The sequence below is a fragment of the Hippoglossus hippoglossus genome, chromosome 2, assembly GCF_009819705.1.
Source record: "Hippoglossus hippoglossus isolate fHipHip1 chromosome 2, fHipHip1.pri, whole genome shotgun sequence".
Taxonomy (NCBI): Eukaryota; Metazoa; Chordata; class Actinopteri; order Pleuronectiformes; family Pleuronectidae; genus Hippoglossus; species Hippoglossus hippoglossus.
Window position 1 is genome coordinate 3,401,714 of NC_047152.1, and position 21,230 is coordinate 3,422,943.

General features: G+C 43.9%; 3 protein-coding genes across 6 annotated transcripts; all 3 read right to left on the minus strand.

Annotated features, from left to right (window-relative positions):
- Positions 1–224: 224 nt before the first annotated feature.
- On the minus strand, positions 225–4,856 carry LOC117778257 (cytochrome P450 20A1). Its single transcript, XM_034613711.1, has 13 exons — positions 4,660–4,856; positions 4,019–4,068; positions 3,703–3,869; positions 3,469–3,614; positions 3,216–3,383; positions 2,805–2,883; positions 2,174–2,286; positions 2,002–2,056; positions 1,779–1,899; positions 1,568–1,679; positions 1,192–1,256; positions 978–1,067; positions 225–830 (listed from the first exon to the last, which is right to left on the minus strand). Exons 1-13 carry the CDS (start codon positions 4,729–4,731, stop codon positions 680–682), a joined length of 1,389 nt encoding a protein of 462 aa, XP_034469602.1. The 5' UTR covers positions 4,732–4,856; the 3' UTR covers positions 225–679.
- Positions 4,857–5,143: 287 nt separating this feature from the next.
- On the minus strand, positions 5,144–10,403 carry LOC117778261 (transmembrane protein 237B-like). 2 transcript variants are annotated; one of them, XM_034613730.1, is made up of 14 exons: positions 10,226–10,367; positions 10,008–10,043; positions 8,414–8,445; positions 8,282–8,295; positions 8,013–8,084; positions 7,749–7,877; positions 7,463–7,562; positions 6,924–7,081; positions 6,704–6,836; positions 6,433–6,624; positions 5,920–5,993; positions 5,711–5,798; positions 5,497–5,618; positions 5,144–5,413 (listed from the first exon to the last, which is right to left on the minus strand). In XM_034613730.1, exons 2-14 carry the CDS (start codon positions 10,038–10,040, stop codon positions 5,349–5,351), a joined length of 1,212 nt encoding a protein of 403 aa, XP_034469621.1. In that variant the 5' UTR covers positions 10,041–10,043; positions 10,226–10,367; the 3' UTR covers positions 5,144–5,348. The 2 variants fall into 2 exon arrangements, with proteins under 2 accessions (XP_034469621.1, XP_034469615.1); XM_034613724.1 differs by having other exon boundaries at positions 5,145–5,413; positions 10,008–10,040; positions 10,226–10,403.
- Positions 10,404–10,515: 112 nt separating this feature from the next.
- On the minus strand, positions 10,516–20,408 carry LOC117778172 (MAGUK p55 subfamily member 4-like). Of its 3 annotated transcripts, XM_034613524.1 has the most exons (22): positions 20,092–20,401; positions 19,287–19,389; positions 19,070–19,191; positions 18,909–18,986; positions 18,729–18,812; positions 18,173–18,304; positions 15,485–15,566; positions 15,048–15,133; positions 14,867–14,941; positions 14,539–14,744; positions 14,206–14,264; positions 14,051–14,068; positions 13,916–13,957; positions 13,785–13,805; positions 13,620–13,634; positions 13,325–13,366; positions 13,037–13,210; positions 12,815–12,895; positions 12,608–12,701; positions 12,294–12,402; positions 11,928–12,062; positions 10,516–11,653 (listed from the first exon to the last, which is right to left on the minus strand). In XM_034613524.1, exons 2-22 carry the CDS (start codon positions 19,348–19,350, stop codon positions 11,462–11,464), a joined length of 1,911 nt encoding a protein of 636 aa, XP_034469415.1. In that variant the 5' UTR covers positions 19,351–19,389; positions 20,092–20,401; the 3' UTR covers positions 10,516–11,461. The 3 variants fall into 3 exon arrangements, 2 of the variants coding, with proteins under 2 accessions (XP_034469415.1, XP_034469426.1); XR_004616752.1 differs by lacking the exons at positions 10,516–11,653; positions 11,928–12,062; positions 12,294–12,402; ... (9 more) ...; positions 14,539–14,744; positions 14,867–14,941 and adding exons at positions 15,857–16,809; positions 16,926–17,337 and having other exon boundaries at positions 15,083–15,133; positions 20,092–20,408; XM_034613535.1 differs by lacking the exons at positions 10,516–11,653; positions 11,928–12,062; positions 12,294–12,402; ... (11 more) ...; positions 15,048–15,133; positions 15,485–15,566 and adding exons at positions 15,599–16,809; positions 16,926–17,337 and having other exon boundaries at positions 20,092–20,408.
- Between the last annotated feature and the right edge of the window lie 822 nt (positions 20,409–21,230).

Genomic DNA, 21,230 nt, shown 5'->3' on the forward strand with positions numbered 1-21,230 from the left:
TCAAATGTGAGGATTTGATGCTTTTTGTGTCTTATAGTAAATTAAAAAATTCAGGTTTTGGCTTTTGTGGTTAAACTTGGCTAAATTGTGATGGGCTTGTTATTATCTCTTTTCTAAAGTCATTGAATTAAAAATATTAATGTAGTAATGAAACATGACACCACTAGAAAGCTGAATTCTTTAAGGCACACTTAGGGAAGCGGTGATATGCAATACATCACAAACACAAAATCTTCATATGTATTTAACTTTATGTCAGATGTCTTTACAAAAAAGAAATGAAATGTCTAAGGACAATGTGGCTCATTTAAATAGACAAACACGTCCCATGTCATTAGAAATTCTGATTCAAGGCAGTTGTTCTTGGATTTATAAAAAACAAACATCTGGTGGCATAAAGTGTATTTTTTGAATATTTAAAATACTGATATTTCAACAGTCTTTCAACAAGTGCAGAGTTGATCTGTGGGGAGAGAAGGTAATAATGTGCTTCAGGCTTCGGCTGAAAAAAGAATACAACCAGGAAAACAGTGGTGGTGCAACTTGGGTGCAAAAAAATCCCTCAAATTAGGAAAAGTCCCTCAAGATTGATGCTAATTTTAGTATTAATTACTGTCACGTAAAATAATAATTGGACTCTTCAGCTCCTCTGCCCACCGGCGGTGTTTAAAGACGAGTTCTAGCTCCTCCTGCTGACGGTGACCCAGGTCTCGTCTTTAGGTGTGGACACCAGCTCAGATCTGACCTCCATGACTTGTCCCTTCAACTTCTGAAGCTTCAGCTGCCGCGCCATCGTGCTGAGCAGGACGGTGGCCACAGTGTAGGCGAACCTGTCGGAGACACCAAACACAATTGACTGTGGAAAGCGTCCCCTGAAGTATCCAACCACGGAGTTGGTCCTGATCATTTAAAGTCTTTTATTAGATTTCTTCCAGGTTTGACTAATGAGATCTCTGTGTTTTAATGTGATTCTGTACCTGAGCTCTGGGCACGTTTGATTCCCCGAGAAGCCGAGCAGAGAGAAGCTCTTCCTGACTGAATCCTCCTCAAAACGATCTGGATCGAACCTGAAAGATTTCAGAGTCATCACCAAATCAGACACTGGACAAATAAATATTCGTACCTGGAAAAAACTGCCTGTGATGCTGTTACATCCTTTTAACCATCAATATTCGTCAATATGAAGCCAACCTGTAGGGGGTGCTCCATGTGTCAGGATCTTGCAGGACTACTCCCAAAGCATAAATCACCAAAGTCTGAAAGATGACAAAATCAAAACATGATCTTCTAAAATAGTTAATACAGTTATTATGATGTTTTTCACTATAATATTAGTGTTTCTTATCTTCCCAAAGTTTAAATACAAAACGGAGTACATTTATTCGTTATTTAATAATTCCACGAGCCTTTAACGGTTTCCTTATCCCCTGTCTGATTATTAGTTCTTTTCTCAAGGCATCTCGACAACAAACCTAACACAAACTTCACTGATTGTCTGTAATACTGTGACAAACAGCCGGGAAGAAATCGACGGACAAAGAGCCGCACACAGATGGAAACCAGATACCTCTTTGGGGATGACGTGTTGATCAACCTTCCCCTCGACTTCCTGAAGCCGAGCCGCGACCGGGGTCAGCTTCGCGGTCCTCACCGTCTCATTGAGGACCTGCTGGCAGTATCTGGTCAAGGACAGAAATTAAATAAGACTGAGTTCAGCGAACGTTTGTTTCACTGTCAGGCATCCAGCTGTAGATTTATGCCAGGTTTAAAGATGTTACCTTAGCTGAGGGATCTTGTCCAGAGAAATTGGAGCTGAACCCAAAACTTCTGTCAGCTCCTGGTTCAACTTGTCCTGGACTTCCTCTGAGGTGGACAGGAAGTGAAGTGCCCAGATGCACACTGCAAAATCACAACATTTAACAGTGACGCTGAGGAGATCCATCATGAAATATGTTTGATGGTGAGATTTCATCTCCAGCCGTCTTCACAGTGGTCACTTACAGTTGGCAGTGATGACGCATCCAGCCAAAGTGAAAACCATGCAGTCCTCCATGATCTGAAACAAACAACAAAAGGCATTTCAGTACATTTTCAGACCTTCGCGGTAACTGTGAAGATTTGTCAATTACCGCTCAGGTTTCAAACCAGAGTGGGAGACTTCATCAGTATTCACCTGTCGCTCTGTGAGGCTGGACTGAAGGAGAGCGTCAACAAACGCTGTCTGCTTCTTCTGGGCTTTTCTCTCCTTCGCCACTGACAGCAGCACAGACTCCATCTCTGACTGAGCTGAAGAAATTATATAAAAAAAACAAAAACATTATTAGACTCATTAGACTCCAGTTCCTTTAACATATTACAGGCCTGACACCTGAGGATAAAGGTTAAAAAGTCTGGGTTTTTGCTTCCAGTCCCTCAGACGGCATCCAAGATTAACTCCAGCCAGATGCCAAGTGTCTGAAACAACTGCCCTTGGCAGCAAATCAATAAAGGTCCCCAAGAACAGTGGCGGTTCACTGATTAAGGTGATAGCCCTGAATGGGTTGGGTATGGCTGTTCTCCCACTCTATTTCTATCGGTCTGAAACACAGCTTTACACACAGATCATGGCTGAGCCACTGCAAAGCCCTGTATCTCTAAAGCAACAAGAACGAGAGCAGCATCCCACATTTCAACACACAGCAGGTGTGAGGGGGCAAAAATGGTAAAAACCGAAGACCAAGACAAAAAATGTGACTTGCTAGACTCAAAAATCAAGACAGACAGCAGTTTCATGCTCCCACACATCCTTCAATAACCTCACTCACCTTTCTCATAGTGTCCTTTTCTGCTGGTGCTCTTCTCCAGGGAGCCGTCCAAGTAGCCTTTTCCGATTACTGACCAGATCTGGTGGCGTCGAAGTGAGTTAGAAGACGTGAAAAAATTTAATTAAGATATGTATTTCAACAGAACTTCCTGGATTACACCCTGCAGAAAAAGTCAAGGAAGTGAAAATATTAAAATTCAAGGAACTGCTACCTACTGTGATGTTGATGCCTTTAATTTAGCAATTTAACTATATATAGATGAGGTCACCCATTCTTTCCAGTTTTAAATACAGTACAAGAAGTACCTTTTAAAACATGCAAGAAATTGATTGTGCAAAATGCAAAAGAGCACATTTTGATACGCACAGGTGATATTTGGTGACTTAAGATGTTTAAAGCAATCTGCCTCACCGCGTCATGGTTCTTGCGGAAGGAGATGACCTCTGCGTCGTCTTTGAAGCGCTCGCCCAGAGCCAGCTGAGTGACCGTCTTCATGGCCAGGCCCAGCAGGTGGGCGCACAGTGGGGTGTGCTGGTCCTCCGGGAACGACTTCCACTTTCCGACCAGCTCCTCCACCAGCTGGGAAACACAAGACGATCCCAGAGGGGATGTTTTGAAAAATGCTCAATACTTCTAAACCATTCTATGCGTCAGCAGGACAAACCTGGAGCACGAGAGGAAAGTTGTTCTCCAGTGTGTTGTTGATGGCGCTCTCGTACACCTTTTTCCTCATCATGGCCTCACTGGCCCCGCCTCCCATCCCTGACTGGTAACCCAGCAACGACTTCAGCATCGTCTCAAAGGAGTCGGCTGAGAGGAGCAAAAGGAAAGTGTCGAGGTTATTTTCGTTTACAAAGCAACGACTGTGGTTTTATTTCCTCCCTGCTGGTGGACTCACTGGTGTGGTTGGGGTTGATGTGCTGCTGCAGCTGGTTCACGGAGCCCAGGCTGACCACCGGCCGACCACCGAACCAGAACGACGCCACAGACCCGTGCACCTGATGCAGACTCATGAGGAACTCGTGCAGACTGCCTCTGTTCACGATGTCCTGCAGGTTGCCATCCCTGACGAGGCAGAAAACAATGGATGTGAATCTGATGTTAACAGCCGGTTATACACATTTGATGAATAAATACGTGTGATGCCACCAGACATTCATTTCCTTTGACTAAATTGAAGTTTGTAGAAGCTGCAAAGACATATAGATACTTACTTTTCGTCTGTAGGGTTAAGACCTGGGATGCCAGATGCTTTCCTGGATGACTGCAAATAAAGTCACAAACAGATTTGAGCTGTTACAGTAATTCATTGTTTATACGATTTAAATTAGCATGTATACATAAGTGCACTTTCTACACAGGGGCTAATACACACATTTCCTTCGCCAATAAACAAATCCAGCTAACATCCATTCAACGATATGGAATCCCATTGGATAAAATGCTGATTTAAGGCGTCTTTGCTTCCACACATGCTAACACACCACGTTTTGTACTTTGATCATTAATTTTAACCTTAAGATAAAATCGGCTTGTAAGTGGCGAACTTTATAGAGTTCGATTTCTATATTTTTTACTTTTCTAGCTCGTTTTGGCGAGTCGATCAACACTGGGTTCCGCCCACTTTTGACTTGGTAAAGTTGTATTTTCTTGAAGCAGTTTTCTGTTTGGTGTATTACACTAAAGCCGAACTTATAAACAGATCACAATGTTGGTGTGTGAATCTTGAATGGGCTTGAAAGGGATGCTCCCGCTCCCCAGGGCAGAGATGCAGTGTTAAATTCCCCATTTTAAGGCGGAGCCTGGCGAGATAACGACTAGCTGAGAAGCTAACTTGAAACTTGCAGGGACGTACCGGGTACAAGTAGAGAACCGCGCCGACTAACATGATGACGAACGTGACGGCGAAGATGGCGAAGTCCAGCATGACTGCTCACGTTCAGCAGAACAGTTTTTAGTGACTTTGACTCGTGAACATCTGGATGTTTTTCCACCTAAACTCTGTTAGCGTCACCACGTCAACACACACTGCAGCTAGAGGAGGGGTCCGGGCTCGACTTACACGGTCTGGACAGGGAGAAGCAAGCGAAAAGGGTGACATCGATACTGAAACTATAGCAACACTCACACGTTTTTTTGTGTACGTGTGCGTTTTCATTTTTTATACACGTTTTATTATTATAATATATTTGTATTTACTATGTATTCATTTTATTACTAATTCATTCATTCATCATCCTCTCATTCACTGTATTTCTTTTTTTAATTCAAATTTTTATTGTTTTATCCTCTTGTGAAGTCCTTTGTAACTTAAGAGTTGTGTCATACAAATAAAGCTAATAATACTATTATGACTGAGTTTTTGGTCACACCGTGGGAAATCCAGCAAAATAAAATATAAACACATTGTGAAATTTGTTGGGTAAAACCCTGTATTTACAAATAACATATTGACATTTAATAAACACATTACAACACAAGTTTAATGCCAAAACACAGTGCAAAAATATGTGCAAAATGACAACAAAGCTGTACACATGTTCCTCAGGCGATCATTTCGGATTTGTCCTCCGGTTTGGGCGGCTCCAGCTCCATGGCCATGAGATAACCTGAAGGGCAAGACATTTAAATCAAACAGGGATCTGGCTTTAAAGCAAACCCCCAAACACAAACACAGATTCTTCTCTCTCACCCTCAGTGTAGTCGGTCTCAGGTTGGGACGCTATTAAGATCCAGGCCAGGCCGACAAACAGCGCCACCACCAGGTTGATTGTCACCCATGGGTGGAGGATATCGTGCTCGGACCCTGGTGGCCTGGAGAAGATAAAGGGAGAGCCTTAGGTTTCATATCCAGGCTTCGTGTTGAGAGGTAACAACCTAACATAGCCCGGTTCCACTGATCTCACCATAACGTTGTGTTGAAGGACGGGTACAGGTTGATTCGATCACTGGTCATCTGCTGGCTCAGGCACAGGACCAACGCCGAGAAATCCACTACACGAGAGGGAGAAATAAAACTGAAACCAAACACACACCAGCTACTTCAGGTAAAAAAAGGGGACCTGTTGACACTCAACCATCGAAGTTTGAAGAAACAAACACAGGGCGGACTCACAGAATGAGGCGAGAGCGACGGGATCCAGGGTGATGAACTCTCGCAGAGCCATGGAGCCTTTGGCCAGATTGACTCTGAGAAGAAGAGAAGGTTTTTACGATACTGACACGAGCTTTCTCAGCTTCATACTCGGAGATAAAAACATGCACATTTGGACAGATTTTAAATAAACAACCATTAACACTGCAATCAGATAATTTTTTACTTGAAATTAAAATGTCAGCATATGAGCAAAGTATTCTGTGTCCTTTCACGCTGTGTTTTTATTAGGTGGTATCTTGATCTGGGTAATAGCAGCAGCCAAAAGTGAGATTTTCCTTTATTTAATGCTTTTTTATCACTGGGAATATTCCACATTTTCCTGCTCGGTTCTCACATGGGGTCACTGGGACTTTTTTAAAAGGGGGCTGACAGGAAAAGTTCCCAAAAATGCCCAAAGCAACTGACTCTGAATGTTCAGGAAGATATCCACGCTTCAGTGCATGCGTGAGTGGAGGGAGCGTTGATCCTCACCTGTCGAAGGCGGCCACAGTGTTGATGGCCAGCAGCATGTAGAGCAGAGACTGGCAGGGGTACGCCAGGCTGTGGTACTGCTCCAGCAGGTTGGACAGAGCGGTGAGGTGCTGCCCGGCCAACATGTACACCACCACAACGTTCCACACGGCGCAGCCCGCCAGGAAGCCGTGACAGTACAGGCCGAACCTCCTAAAGCAGATGCAGAAGAGATGATATTTTAGAAAAGGGGGAACGGACCACGCGTTCATGTGTGTCATGTTTCCTTCACCTGTAGCCTTTGTGCACTCTGATAGAAACGTCTCTGGTCGTCCAGAGCGGCTGAATGTGCTGGAAGTCCGTCATGTTATCCATCTGGTCGCTGGTCTTCCTCCAGTCGGAGCGCTCCGACGCCTGGAAACGCTCTGCACGGGAACGCACACACGGTTAAGTTAGTGTTTCACCATTTAACAGCCTCGATCACATCTTCTTCTTCTTCCTTTGTTACTCACTGTTCCTCTCGACAAACACCTTCCCGACTGGCTGGCTCTGACCCTGTGGGGCCGAGAACAGAGAATGCTGGGAGATAGGAGGGGGGGTGTCGGTGATGATGTCATCCTCTTCTACGTCCAACTCATCGGGAAGCTGCGACTCAACGACTTTTAACTTCCTAAAGCGACAACAATAAAGGCTATATCCATTACATCATAATTCATAATCGTGTTGTTGCTTCATTAAATCTCGTCTTTTTTTTGTTGATTCCGTATTTGATCACTTTTCTTATTTGAATGCTTTTTATGATGTTCTATTTTTCAACAATTATTACAAATACAACACAGACATGATTGTAAAAAATAAGTTTTCACAGATTTTGACATATGAAGACGTCACTTTGGACTTTGGCAAATTAAAGCAGCTGTTTTTAATATGTTTCCAACTTTTTTTTGGACGAATCAAGTCCTGGATTAACTGAGAAAAGATGAATTGATATGGAAAATAGCTGTTACAGTCAGTCCTTGCAGATATAACATGTAGTGCTTTGAAATCGTACTTTTTCCTTTTGGTCTTTTTGACCACTTCTTCTCCGTCTGTGTACTGATCAGCTGCATCTCCGTTCACCAGGTCGGCCTGGTCGTCTTCAACATCTGAAACTGCGGCACAAGCGTGAATACATGTGAATATACTCCTCTATCCAAACTGAGCTGGTCAGACTGTAGTTACTCCTGAACAAGGCACAGATCTGCCTCAGTTTCTGTTGGTTCTACAGTTAAATCGTTTTCTTGTCATGTTGAAAAAGCCTACGTGTGCCGTCTGTACACGCAGTCGGATTTTTTTACCGATAGTGGCAGTTTTCTTTTTCTTCCTCCTCCTCGGGGGAGGCGCTCCATTTGTGGGTTCCAGGGAAAGCTGCTCTCCCACCTCAGATGTCCTCCTACTGTCCAGGCCTCCCATCTCCAGCCCCTGATCTAAGAAACGAAGCGGTGCGTGAGTATTGACATTTTACTCTGAAAGGTTAAGTTGTGTTGATGGGTCCAACAATTTCTCCCTCGCGGCATTTCCCAGTTTGTGGGACACAGTGGGAGACCCTTTGTGTTTCGTACCGTCCACATCATCAACTCCATTCGTCTCCTTCCTCACCCTCTTCTTCTTTTGTCTCGGTGCTGCCGCTTCCCCTGCGTGAGAACAAAAAAAGGGAATCCAAATTAGAAAAGCTCCAGTACAAAAATAAAGAGGGATTCATGATTATATAAAATGAAATAAGAATGTTAATAGAATGTACATAGCCTCAACAAGATGCACATACAAGATATTAAATATGTTTGCTGTTATAATTATTATATTAAGATATATTCTATAGATTCTGACTCACCAGCAGTGTCTTGACTTCACGTTTCACACAACAGAGAAAGAGACGACAAAAATATGGGTCAGTACAAAAACTGTAAGTGAAAACAAAATGATGATTATATGGTCACAGTCAGAAAGGAACACATTCACGAACCTCGTCATCGGGGGGAGTGACCGCTGTCCTCGCTTAAAAAAAAAGGAAAAACACAAGTCAGTTCTCTTCTTCATGTTGTTGTTAAAGGTTCTTTCCCAGCATCATCTAACAACCATCATTAATCCTAACCATTAATTATGGCCTTTGCTGAAATAATTAGTACAAACTGATTAACTGATCAAAAAATAAGAAATGAAGATTTCACATGAGGTCACAACAGGTCGAGAACACCTACAGAGAGATAGAAAGCTTAATTAAGACCCTTGTAAATGAGATGTCAAGATTTTTATAACTTATTTTTGAGGAAACTGATATCACTACTTTTAAAATGAATTAAATTAAGGATTTTCTTCTCTTTCTGGTCGATTCCAGCCCCGGTTTCTTAAAACTTTGATAAACACAGGAATAAACTGAATCCAGTACAAAATCTACCCGTCTACCATTAACGACAGTGCTGAGAAACAACAAATCAAACACTGCAGGTGGTGAAATTGGATTAGTGAAACACTCGGACCCATCAAACGCAGCGTAAACACATTAACAAATGATCTCTCGTTGAAAACAGTGAGCTCAGGCACAGAGAAAGAGTTTCACTTTGACAAACCAATAGAAACACGATACACCTGCTCTTATAAAACCAGTCGCTTTGAGGCTATTTAAGTCTTGGACACTTACATAACACCTGAACTGGTTTGGAGTTTAATAGAGTTTTAAAATGTTAAGGATAAGGCATCAGAAATAAAGATCTTACCATTGTCTTTCTGGCCATTTCCCCCCGAGAATCGAGTAAGAGCGGAGTGAAGCCACAAGTGACATCCTGGCTGTTAAATCCTCGGCTAAATCTGTGTTCATACATCTGCCACGACGGAGGATTACTCAGGGTAAGAGGTCAGAACCTTTTCTTTTTCTTTTTTTTTCAAACTCCTGAAGCAGTGGCTGTGTGTTTATTTTTGAGGAAGTGCGCGTCTGTGGAATCTGGTTTTAATCTCTGCGACAACAAAGCTTAGTCTATTTCTTCTAGGTTTGTTTGGTGACAATCGAGGAGTTAAAGCTTTTATTTTTGACTCAGAAATCAAAACAGAGAAACGCAATGAATCCTCATATATAAGAAATTAAAGCTGCTGAATTTTATATTCCCTTGATAAATAACTTCATCAATAAATAAACTATATAAAATCGGTCTGCAACTCTGTTCGTGTTGAAATGACCAAACGACATTTTCCTGTTCAGAGAATCATTACATCACATTCTGATCCTCTGAAGGAAATCTATGAATCAGCCAATACCATAGTTACATATTCGATTGGCCAACAAAAAAAATGTTCTGATCCCAATCGTGTCCGGAACAGTGAATATAATCCACAATCCTAAAATCTAAATAAGGAACTTAATCCTGACAAGTATCAACATAATTAAAAACTACAAAACACAGATTATAATTCCACACGTGTTACATTCACTGCTTTAGTATTTCTGTTTCTGCAAATGTTCCTTTTGAGGACAGTGCATCTTTAAACGACTATAATAAATAACATTAATGACGATGGCACAGCACAGTGATGGGGTTTAAAACCCGGATACTTCACTCACTAACCTGTGGAAGAGGCGGAAGCTCCCTGGGCCGCATCTTCTGTTGTAGAAACACAGAATATTAGAGATGTAAACATAACTTTACAATGCGAATGTCTAAAAACACACAGAGTTAGAACACAACCGTTAGCTAGACAAACAACTCAAAACCGCTAGCTCTGAGAATGCTAACCCTTAAAAGCCACTTATACCGTTATTTAGGAAAACAAACGCGTTAGCTACCGTCGAGTTTTCCGTTTTTCCAATCCGACTGTTCTGAGCTGAACCTCTCAAAGCTCCTCCAGTGGAATGAACTCCACTTTCTTGGTGTTTATCAAAGACGACATCAGTTTGAAAGTGAACAAACAGCGACTTCTCCCGTTGTTCGCTTTATTTACATTCTGCAAGAGGCGATGTTGCCACCCGGACTCATTTAAGAGACGAACACAACACTCCTTTCCTGCGTCTTCACAATAAAAGTCCCATGTCAAGGGAGAACAGGTGAAAAAAAAGACAAAATAAGTGAATGCAGTGATAAATTACTATCAGAGTTGCTTTAATAACGTCACAAACAGGTACACGTTTTAAATTGTCATCGCTTTGCATGCACTTTGGTAGCATTTTACTATGAAAAACATGGTTTAAGGTCACTAAGTATTATTTTTGCAAGTTTGCCAAACACAGCATTTGGTTAATTTCGCTTTTTTGTAAACCTTGGGTAAATTTTTGGCATGCAATGACAAACGCTAAGCTATAGAAAAACATAAAGAAATGATTAGACGTGACATGTGGAGAACTTCATCCTGTTCTGTGGCTCCACCACACAGAATCTACACAGGGAGTCCGCTCACCTGGATCATTCTTTCAGATTATTGTAAAGTATCCATCCTACGAGATAAAAAAACAACAACTACATTTTGATTTCTACTTGTAAACATCAGTTGGACAAACCTTTTTTGCAGATCTGTGTTACAACAGAGGGGAGCAGGGCAAGGAATTGAAAAGCTACGTGCAAAGTACAAATCTACCTTTTTCTAAGCACTCTCTCACTGTAATAACTCCAAGACCGTAGTGTTATTATACGTGTCTAAATACAGTTGTCTTCCTACTTTTAAAAGACAAACAAAAAGCTGATTAAACTGACAGAGTTTCAGGGATTTCTTTGGGCACGAGTCCAGCTTCATCTCGTCTTTGGGGATTTGACGACGACTTAAGAACCAGATCAAGCACGTCAGAAACACCCGGATCAAAATATTCAGATTTTTTTCTTTCCATGCCCTACTCCCCTTGAAAATGCAGTGTTGGACACAAAAACAAATTGATTTCAAAGTTAAGCTTTTCCAGATGATATTCCAGACTTTCGGTTTCCAAAATTTGCTGCCATAATAATTCAAAACAAAAAAAGGGCGAGGGGCGGGGGGGGGGGGGGGGGGGGGGTCCACATCTCTCTTCGCCCCTCGTCTTCTCCTCCATCCTCCCTCAGGACTCGGTGGTGGGCCGTATCCAGCTGGCAGGGACCCACTGCGGCTCGTCCTGAGCCTTCCTCACCGCGGTCAGCAGCTGGACGCAGGAGTCCTGCAGCTCATCGTTGACGATCACGTGGTCGAAAAACTGACAGAAGTGCGACTCCATCTTGCGGGCGGCCTCCTCCATCTCCTGGAAGTCTTCGCTCTGTTGGAGGACAGAGAATTTTAGATGAAAATGTTCAAAAAATACAAATTAAATAGGTTTGAAATGACACATATCATGATGTGGTGCTCTTGAGTATATAAACGATGAAATGCAGGATGTAGTACTCCACTACACACGTTGATGTACTCTTTGAATAAACACGTAGATATTTGGAATATAAATATGTGACTTTTTCTAATGAGTTTTTAAATCTGAACTGAAATACGTAAAAGAACTGAAGTAAGAAAAAACAGAATCATAAAAGTGATCTTACTTTGAAGGGTCTGTTGACAAAGTAGTTGGTGGTGATGCACGAATCCTGTCTGGTCTCCCTGAGGTGCTCCAGAGGCGGAGGCTTCACATAGATGATGTAGGCCTTCAGTTCGTGGGTCCTCACTGCCTGAATGGCCTGAATGGAGAAGATAGATTAGAATTAAATGAATTCTAATCAAAGCTGTTTTTAATAAAAAGGTATAAAAGTGATGGAAACTCAAATGGTTCTAATTTAATCCGTTTGTTAACAGAATTATTTGAATTTAGACAACGAATGATGATAATGTCATATATGGAAAACACAAATTTGTTCCTTGACTCCGAAACTTAAAACTTGAATCCCTGCCACAGTTCATGTTGGGTTTACGTTGGGCTCGATGTCGATGACGCAGATCTTTCCCCGGTTTAAAACCTCCCTCACAGACTCGATGCTGGTGCCGTACAGATTCCCTTTGTACTCGCCGTACTCCAGAAACCTGTGGGACATCATCACCGTCATTTTAATACGAGTTGTGTTATGTGCAGACACAGGATCGTTATATTTCTTACACAAATCAGGAACAAAATGTGAAACTTTGACCTTTATTTCAAACTAAAATCTCAGACAAGCATTACAAAGTCTCTTCCACACTCTGATCTGAGGATGAAGCAGAAATATAATGTCAGCGGAGGCCGTCGTACCTGTTGTTATAAACCATGTTGTCGAAGACTTCTCTGCTGGTGAAGAAATATTCTCTTCCCGACTCCTCGTAGGCTTTGCGTGCTCTCGTGGTGTCTGGTCAAGGAAAAGAAAAAGAATCTCTGGATGTGAGATGTGCTTTTATATATATATTCTTTTGCGTATTTATCTCAGTGTAAATGTACTGGATCAAAGTGTCGGATACATACAAGCTAAAGCTCCCTGGAAGACGTTGGGGTTCATTTCGATCAAGCGCCTCCGAAGTTCATTCACACCCACACTCGACGGACCTGCGAACATCAGGAAAAAAACATCTACAACTTGATCCTAATCGTACATTTCATCACCCTGATCCATCGACATTTCATTTTGGAACGTTTATACATGTTATTAATTTATTGATGCACTAAAATAAAAAATGCTGGGTGTACCTAAGAGGGCGATAAGGCGGTGTGGGTCCTGTGGTTGGCGCTGGTAGCGAACCACCTCCTCGTACGGGCTGTTGAGGGCGCTGTGGCAGCTGCTGGGACAGCGAGTGTGGCAGGACGGCTGCGTGGTGCTGTGAAAGTGCCGCCTGCACAGACGCATGCTGCGCCTGAAGCCCGCTGAGGTCAAATGAAGATAAAAGCCATGAGTGTACTGATCCTGATAGAAACTTACACAAAGGGATAGATTATGATGTATAGTATAAATGAGCATCTTTATGTTTGGAGACTTACTTAAGTAAATCCCCTCAATGTTGCTGGTGAAGTCATCCTCCTCTGGTTGGATATGAGGAGAAGCACAGTGAGACATGGAGGGAGAGTGGAAGAAGGGATGGTGAAAAATTTAAAAGGAAGAAATAAAGATACTGAGGAAACTATATATATTTTGTGTAGGAGCATCAATAAAAAACTATTCATCATTTGTTTATCTATTTGGCCGTCAATTTATTTATTCATTTCCTTTTTATTTGGTAGTTTTTTTCTCCCCCCCTATATTTAAAGTCCTCCCTATATTTAAAATTATTCTCACCTTCTCTGAGCTCCTCTGACATTTCCCCCCGTGAGACAGCAGGAAAATTCGGAAAAGATAAAACAAAAAACCAAAGCTTTAGATGAAGGACAGGTAACAGAGCTTTGTAACTTGAACACCGAGTTCAGAATCAAAGACGGATTAGATCCACAAAGACTTACCTACCAGATTCAAATGCCTCCTCATCTGTCAGAAAGGAAAACACACACACACGCGCACAGGATGTTAATCACAAAGCAGCAAAGACACATAAGAAGTTTGTGAGATGAAAAACCAAGTGGCAGCTGAGGCTTTACCTGCTTCGAGACATTTCTCATCAATTGCCATCATGTCTTCCTCTGTGGGTGGAAAGTAAAAAGTTATATCTGAGGGAGAACATAGAAATACATGTCGTTTTTTGGCCCCAAACCTGAAGTGTAATCTCCGCTTACCTTCGTCTACAGTGCTCACTTCAGTAAGCGTGGAGCAAAACACAAGGAAAACTCTACTGTGACATCAGGTCGTACAGGGAGCGTCACACCAGAAACTGTGGTGGACTGTTAATTCAAAGTCTGAGGTGAGTTAAAGAAGATGTGGGCGGACTCACAGGTCTGAACGCAGGCATGTGGCTGATAAGGCTGAGCCCACCAGAAATCCCTCTGCTTCCTGTTACAACACACACATCCAGGTTTCAATGAATCCATTTCCAAAAGGTCCAACCAACAGTCCAAAAAGCTAATTATTAATTTCTGACTTTTTAAAGCGACAGTAATCCACGACTGCTTGTGTTAAGATGACATCTATTTTTTTTCCCCTTTAAAGATCAGCAGAGAAAACAAAACACACACAAGCGAATGTCCTCTGGGGTTCGTGCATCGTGTAAATATTCCGCCAAAGTGGAGAGGATAATTAAAAACTGACAGGCTAAACAAAATCAAACCCTTCTGACCGTCTGAGCAGGTTGGTGGAGGGGATGAGGCCGGCGCAGTCCGTGTTGCTGGGAAGTTTCTTGGCCTGCCACCAGAGGGCGTCGGTCTGGTCCACGATCTCCAGCACGTCGCCCTTTCGGAAGCTCATACCAGCGTCGGCGCAGGGGATGGACGGGTCCTGTTGGGGGCTGTAGTCGGCCATGGACCGCACGTAGAGCTAGCACCAGACAAAACAGTTCATAGAGATGATATGTATGTTAATGATTTGATTTAAAATAACAAATCTTCAATAGATTCATATGTGTGACTGTGAGGTAGGTATAGATGACAGTGATTTACCATTGTCTGGTTGTGGACCGGCCTTTCTGTGATGGGAACCACCTTGAACATGATGGTGCCCTGCGACCTCACTTGCTGAAGAAACCACATGGATTGATTAAATGACACGCAGGACTCACAGCAGTTTTATTTGAGTAGTTCACGGTGGAACGCAAAAGCCGCCGTGACGCACTTGACCTACCACGACTTGGATGACTTGCTCAGGCTCCATCCCGGCCACGGGGAAACCGTTCACCTCTATGATCCGGTCGCCTGCATGGAGCAGACCTGCAGGCGCACACACACAAATACAAATTGAATTTAAATGAATCCCCTTCTGTAATTGACTCTAAAGTGCTTTATTTTGGTGAGAAACAGAGATATTCATATTCATATGGCTTTCAGAGATTCTTTTCGTGGTTTTCTTTATTGACTGGAGCTGACCCAAGTGCTGATCTTTGACGATGCTATAAAGTGAAATTGCGTCAAAGGGCCAGTTACTTTTGTCGAGGGGCAATTGAAAGCTCTGAAAATTGAGCTCAAGTTATTTTGTTCAGGTTTTTGTAGCTTTTTTACAATCACCAACATGTCATGACTAAAATAAAGTTATCTTAGCTTCTTAATTAACATTCGGCTCACCACTTCGATCAGCCAGTCCTCCGTGAATCACCCGGGCGATGAAAATCTCCCCCGTGACCTCGTTCCTCTTTATAGTCGCTCCCTAGAACAGAAAAAGATGAAAATGCAGAAATAAAATAAACCTGTTGAATCACACAAACCAGGACAGAGAGACACTGATGGAGTCTGTGGGACGCAACGACAGGATGAAAACCAAACGCTCAGAATGAAAGTGAACCAGAGCTCCACGTGAACAGCGGTGAAGTCGTTGAAATGAAGGCTCCACATGTCAGACATCGTTGGTGATGAGGAAGAAGGAGATGATGGAAATATGAAGGAATGAAAAAACAGTATACAAGACGATGTAGAAAACCACAAGAAAATTTCAACTACCACTGTGCACGTTTAGAAGTCAGCCACTCTGCAGAGACAGCTCGAAAGGACCCATGAAGTCCATTTTCTGGACACTTTCGTCTAGGCGTCTCACGTCGCCTTCTTTTTCTTCTTCTTCTTCTTCCGCTTGTTTGAGTGTCCTCCTTTCTCCTGCCCGTTGATCAGCGGATGCTTGGACGTTTGGAGATCAGCAAAGGTGTGCTGCTTCTGAGGCAAAGGGACATTTTTGGATTTTACGGTGGTTCGAGGTGACCCGCCGCAAGACACAGACAGACCGCTGGTGCCCTGGGAGGTGGAGGGAGCGTCGAGCGAGCTGCTGAGGGAGCTGGAGGAGGAGGTGCAGGAAGGAAGTGATGGGAAGGAACATCTGGATTGGTGTGTCAGAGACGGGCGATGCCCTCGAGGCTTCGGACTTGGGCTTTTCTTGGGTGTGCTGACCGGCTCAGCGACTACATGCTTCGGGGAGTTGATGTCAGACTTGGAGGCGGAGAGGAGCGTCTGCAGCCGGTCCACCACCTGAGAGAGGAGGACTAAGGCGTGCGAGTTGTCCTGCACCGTGTCCGACATGCGTTCGGTGGCGGCTGCCATCTTCTCCCCCAGGAGCTTGATGTCCTTGGTGCTGTTCTCCATGGAGCTGGCGGCCAGCTGCACGGACGTCCTCAGCTCATCCAGACTCTCCTGCTTGGCGAGCTCGACAGGAGGCACCTGGGGCATCGCCATCACGCGGTGAGGGCGCATGGGGCTCGGGGGAGCCGTGCGGATGCGAGGGCTTTGGTTTCTGAGCCGACGAGGCAAGCCTGGCGGGAGGTAGTCGTCTATGTTGGCACAGTAAGGGGCAGTGAGGCATGGGGGAGAAGTGGTCCAACGTCGGGATGTGGGAAGCGGGGATGGGGCGCCGGCAGACTCTCCCGTCTCATCCTCATTCTCGCTGTCGAGCTCTTCTATGATGTTGTCTCCAAATGAGAAAATAGAAATGATTAATCCATGAAAAAGCAGGAAGTAGAGGTGATGGAAGATGAAGGTGCAATGATGAATGATGAAAAAATGCACGGGGGTCTTCTTTTCTTACCAATCAGAACTGAGCTGTAGACCGAAGGCGCCGAGCGGTTCAGACTTGGCTCCCAGAGCAGGTTGGCGTAACAAACTCTACACTGGCTCACCGGTTTGCTACAGCACCCCCGACAGTTACTCGTTGGCTTATATTGAGGTGGGGTGTACGGCCGAGCCCCTACTGGGTGACACAGCGCTTCAGTTTGAGGGAAGCTGCCTCGCCGAACGCTACCCCACGATGAATCCCTGCCATCGAGGCGCTGGCTCTTGGCGGCGGGCCTCTGGAACCCGAACGCGCCGCCTCTGTGGAGCCTTTGCCAGGCCAGGCGTCTCACGGTTTCCCAGTGACTGCTCATCCCCGCTCTGGGGCTTTTTGCACGGGGAGGGGAGGCACTGGGCAGCGGCAGCCCAAGCCTCTGGTGGTTGCAAGACTGTGAGACAAGACAGTCACTCAAATATTCAACACAGGGACTGAAGAATATGGAATTATGGAATATCTGCTAGGAAAAGTGAGATTGAGTCTGCGTTAGTCAACAAAAAGAAAACACCAGAAAGACAAAGCAGTAACTAACGGGAGACACATGCATCAAGTATTTCGCAGAGATTGACACCAAATGTTTTTCTTAGAAATCCGTCTCTTCCAGGAGCTTCGAACGTTTGGAAATCATCTGTAGCATCAACAGACAATTACACAAATGAGAGATTATACAATTCTAACATCTGGTCTCTGTTGGATACATCAGCTGTCCGATTTATATTGGGCAAAAAAAAAAAACCTACATATTAAAATATCCATGTGCATCTGCTTACACAGACAGTAAAAATCAATGGTCCAATTTACTGTCCAGATACTTTTGGTAACATGCCGGTGACCAGGGGAGTGAATAAATCCAGATTTTTTAAAATCCTGATTCAGGGATATAAGTGGAATCTCTGAAAACACTACATGAAAACAATTTGCATTAGAACGATGTTCTATCCCAGCGACAGTGTGACTTTATGTTCTGGAGCCATTTATATATGTGGCTCCAGAAGGTGAGGTTTATCTGATGGGTTTCCCTAATACCCAACAAACCTGTTTTGTTGAGTAGGGATTAAAAAAATATAATGATCACATCAAAGCGTGGCCTTATTTTAGAGCCTAAATAGGGCCTCAAGAAGCTGTTCCCAAAAAATTGTACTAACCACATTGAATTTGCAGTTTTATGATTTAACAATGCCTAAATTTAGAGTGAGTAATGCAGAGGGATTAGGCATGTAGCTCACCAAGGGTTGTTTGTTTTTGACCAGGCAGACGATCCTGGTGGCCTCCTCGTCGTCCGGCAGGTCCTCGGGCATCGGTGGCAGCATTGGCTCATAGTCCCGCTGGGCCACCGAATCATGAGCAGACAGAAGAGCCTGCACACAACGCAGATCGGGCACAATACAAACTGCTACAATGGTTGTCAAGATACAACACAAGTACGTTACTGAAATTGAGGTAAATATCAGGTCAACGTTAGAGGTCTGGGTAAATTAAAGCATAAAGCTGTCGCCCATGAAAATCTGCATTCTTTAATGATATTCACTCAAAAATATATTTGTAGAAGAAGTCTACAGGGAATATCATTTCAATATTTATGCAGAAAATGTAAGAAAAAATATATTATCAAGTATATTTCTATCTCTTGTTTTTGTGCCTTTGTCACTGACAGTTCACAGAATGTTTGCCGTATTTGTAACCGATTTAAAGTTTTAAAGCCAAAAAAAAGTCCACATCAGCACGATCAACTGGTTTCCCTGAAAAATAAATCAGCACAGAATCCCCGACACGGTTTCCTACCTGCAGGTGAGGCTGCCGCAGGAGACGGTAGAGCTCTTTGGCCTCTTCAGAGCCGCCCTGTAACGCCCTGATGTCGATCAGCAACTGCACACACAGGGATCATGACGCATATTTAATAAAAACATGTCCACAAAATGACTGTGAGAAAGGCGTTGTTAAAAAAAATAAAGAAAATCGAACCTGAAGTGAGAGTCCTGAAGCGTAGTCCAGAACCGGAGCTGGGGAATCTCTCAGGTGCCTCTGAAGACACTCGTAAACCTGAAAACAAATCACCTGAATAAATCACTAAGAATTTAATAATAAAAGAAGTTACATTATTTACAGCAGTTCATTTTCCAGACCTTGAGCAGCGACTGCAGCCAGGGGGCGTTCAACAAACTGTGGAGAATCTCCGCTCCATCGATGTCCTGATTTACCGACTGCCTCACCTCCTCGATCACATCTGTCAGGATCTGACGCAGGCCTGCGACACACAAACGCATCGACCCACACACCGGGATTGTTATTTAGGAGTGTGAAAAGTAAAACCCATGAATAAACTAAAAGGGCCCCACTGACCGTGTTCTCCAAGTTCACAGTGGGGGTTTAACACCTGAGCCTCCACCGCCTGCCTCATGGTCATCGGACTCCCGACCTCTGACCCCGACTTCCCCGCTGACAGCTTACCAGTACTGGCAATGACCTGGAAAAAAAAAAAAGAAGGTAACACAACATGGGAGGAGGGGGGGGGGGGGGGTGGGAGGGGGGGGGGGGGGGGGGGGGGTGGGGGGGGGGGGGGGGGGGGGGGGGGGGGGGGGGGGGGGGGGGGGGGGGGGGGGGGGGGGGGGGGGGGAGGGGAGGAAAGTACAAGGTTGAGTACATTTATTAAATACATATCTAGTGGGAAGAGGTCAGGAGGTGCAGTCATTAGCGTGTGTGAACGGGGTCGGGGGTTAATGGAACACTTCACGGCAGCTTGAGTGAAAATACAGCGATGTGGACAACGTAATCTCTGGCTGACGAAGTATCGCAGGACATGCAGCAAAAACTCAGATTAATAAACAGTTTAATAATTGTGCTGTGACAGTATTCATATAGCCGTTATTTAAATTTGACATTAAGTAGAGCAATGTGATCGACCCCCCCAAATAAAAAAAATGGGACAAAAAGCCTTTAAGCAGGTTTTTCTAACCATCTTTTTATCCCTGGTCATGCAACACAAACAGTTGAGTGTAAGTAAAGTGGTAGTAAGAACTAAAAAAAAGCTACTTATGAGGTAAACACCCATCTGGCAAATGTCTGTAGTTAAGGAAGAGGATGACCCATCTGGCCTTCCTCCCAGCCCTTCTTTTTCTTTCAAATTAAGCAGGTGCACGACTCTTACCTGTATGACCAAGTCCTCAGGGATGCTGCGAACCTCTGTCCTGCAGCTCCTGCAGGTTTTAGCACCGTTATGGGTGCAGGAAACCGAAAATACGACGGGTAAATATTCCCTGGAGACTGGACGGAGCACTACGCTTTCATCGAACTACAAGGGAACGAGAGAGAGAGAGAGAGGGAGAGAGAGAGAGAGAAAGAGAGGAGGGCTGTAATCTCTCCCGATCCCACTTAATCCCGGGCAAGTGAGCTGCCTCCCTCTGGCCACCGGAAGCCAGTTCCCCTCTCACCGGCTGGCTGGCTGTCACCGTGCAGCCAAATCTTCTTAACTCTTTCAGCCTTTAGCGGCACGCAGGAGGAGCTGCAGGGAGAGGAGGAAACGGACTGAGGAAATGAAGGTGACTTTAGGATCACATTCATCAACAAATTAGAAAAGGGCTTTATGATTTCAGTTCTGAAGGGAGGCAGGAGTTTAAAAAGGTGGGAAAATTCCTTAAATTGATAATTAATGATCGGCTAATCTGCCAAATCAGCAGTTTATGAAGAGCGATGATGCTCAGACAGGAAATCTTTCCTCAGGGCCTGGGGTAATAATCTCCACATCGCTAATCCAATTCTCGAGGAAATCTTAAAAAACAAAGATGTCGTTTTGTGATCAAAACACTGAGATTATCCTTCTGCACTTGACAAAAAGCTCTTAAGGGGCTTGTGGTTGTTGGATAATTCTCACCTCACTCAAGTCTTAAGATCTATCGATGCCTCTGCCACAACAACACCAGCCACCTCTGGCTTATTCTAACCTACAGAGAAAAAAAAACAACCATCTTTGATTAACATGCCAGTTATTTCCAGCAAAATCTTTGAACTTGCATTGAAAACTAAAGCATGTTCACTTTACAAAAATATAAAGCAGCCAAATCTCTTATATGAGGAGCTGCGATCAAAACAATGAAATTTAAAAAAGGCAGATTTGTTCGCGATGTCCATTAAATACGTTTATTGCCCTTCGTTGTCATTTAAAAAGGTACAACACACGTGACGTCATGTAAAAGACACACAGGTTCGGCGTCATGTCAGCCAGCTGAAACAAACAATAACAGCAAACTCTTTACAGTTACTTTTACACAAAACTCGTATTTCCATGGT

Excerpts from the sequence above, each read along its gene's own strand:
- LOC117778257 (XM_034613711.1), bottom strand. The coding sequence starts at position 4,731 with ATGCTGGACTTCGCCATCTTCGCCGTCACGTTCGTCATCATGTTAGTC. Across the intron at positions 2,884-3,215 it reads TCCGCAAGAACCATGACGCG|ATCTGGTCAGTAATCGGAAA; the intron begins GTGAGGCAGATT and ends CGACGCCACCAG. Across the intron at positions 2,057-2,173 it reads CCAGCCTCACAGAGCGACAG|ATCATGGAGGACTGCATGGT; the intron begins GTGAATACTGAT and ends TGTTTGTTTCAG.
- LOC117778261 (XM_034613730.1), bottom strand. The coding sequence starts at position 10,040 with ATGCGGCCCAGGGAGCTTCCGCCTCTTCCACAG. Across the intron at positions 8,446-10,007 it reads AGCTTCCGCCTCTTCCACAG|CGAGGACAGCGGTCACTCCC; the intron begins GTTAGTGAGTGA and ends TTTTTTTTTAAG. Across the intron at positions 5,799-5,919 it reads CGTCGCTCTCGCCTCATTCT|TGGATTTCTCGGCGTTGGTC; the intron begins GTGAGTCCGCCC and ends CCTCTCGTGTAG.
- LOC117778172 (XM_034613524.1), bottom strand. The coding sequence starts at position 19,350 with ATGACCATGAGGCAGGCGGTGGAGGCTCAGGTGTTAAACCCCCACTGT. Across the intron at positions 19,192-19,286 it reads CTGTGAACTTGGAGAACACG|GCCTGCGTCAGATCCTGACA; the intron begins GTCAGTGGGGCC and ends TGTGTGTCGCAG. Across the intron at positions 11,654-11,927 it reads TTGTCAACAGACCCTTCAAA|AGCGAAGACTTCCAGGAGAT; the intron begins GTAAGATCACTT and ends GTCCTCCAACAG.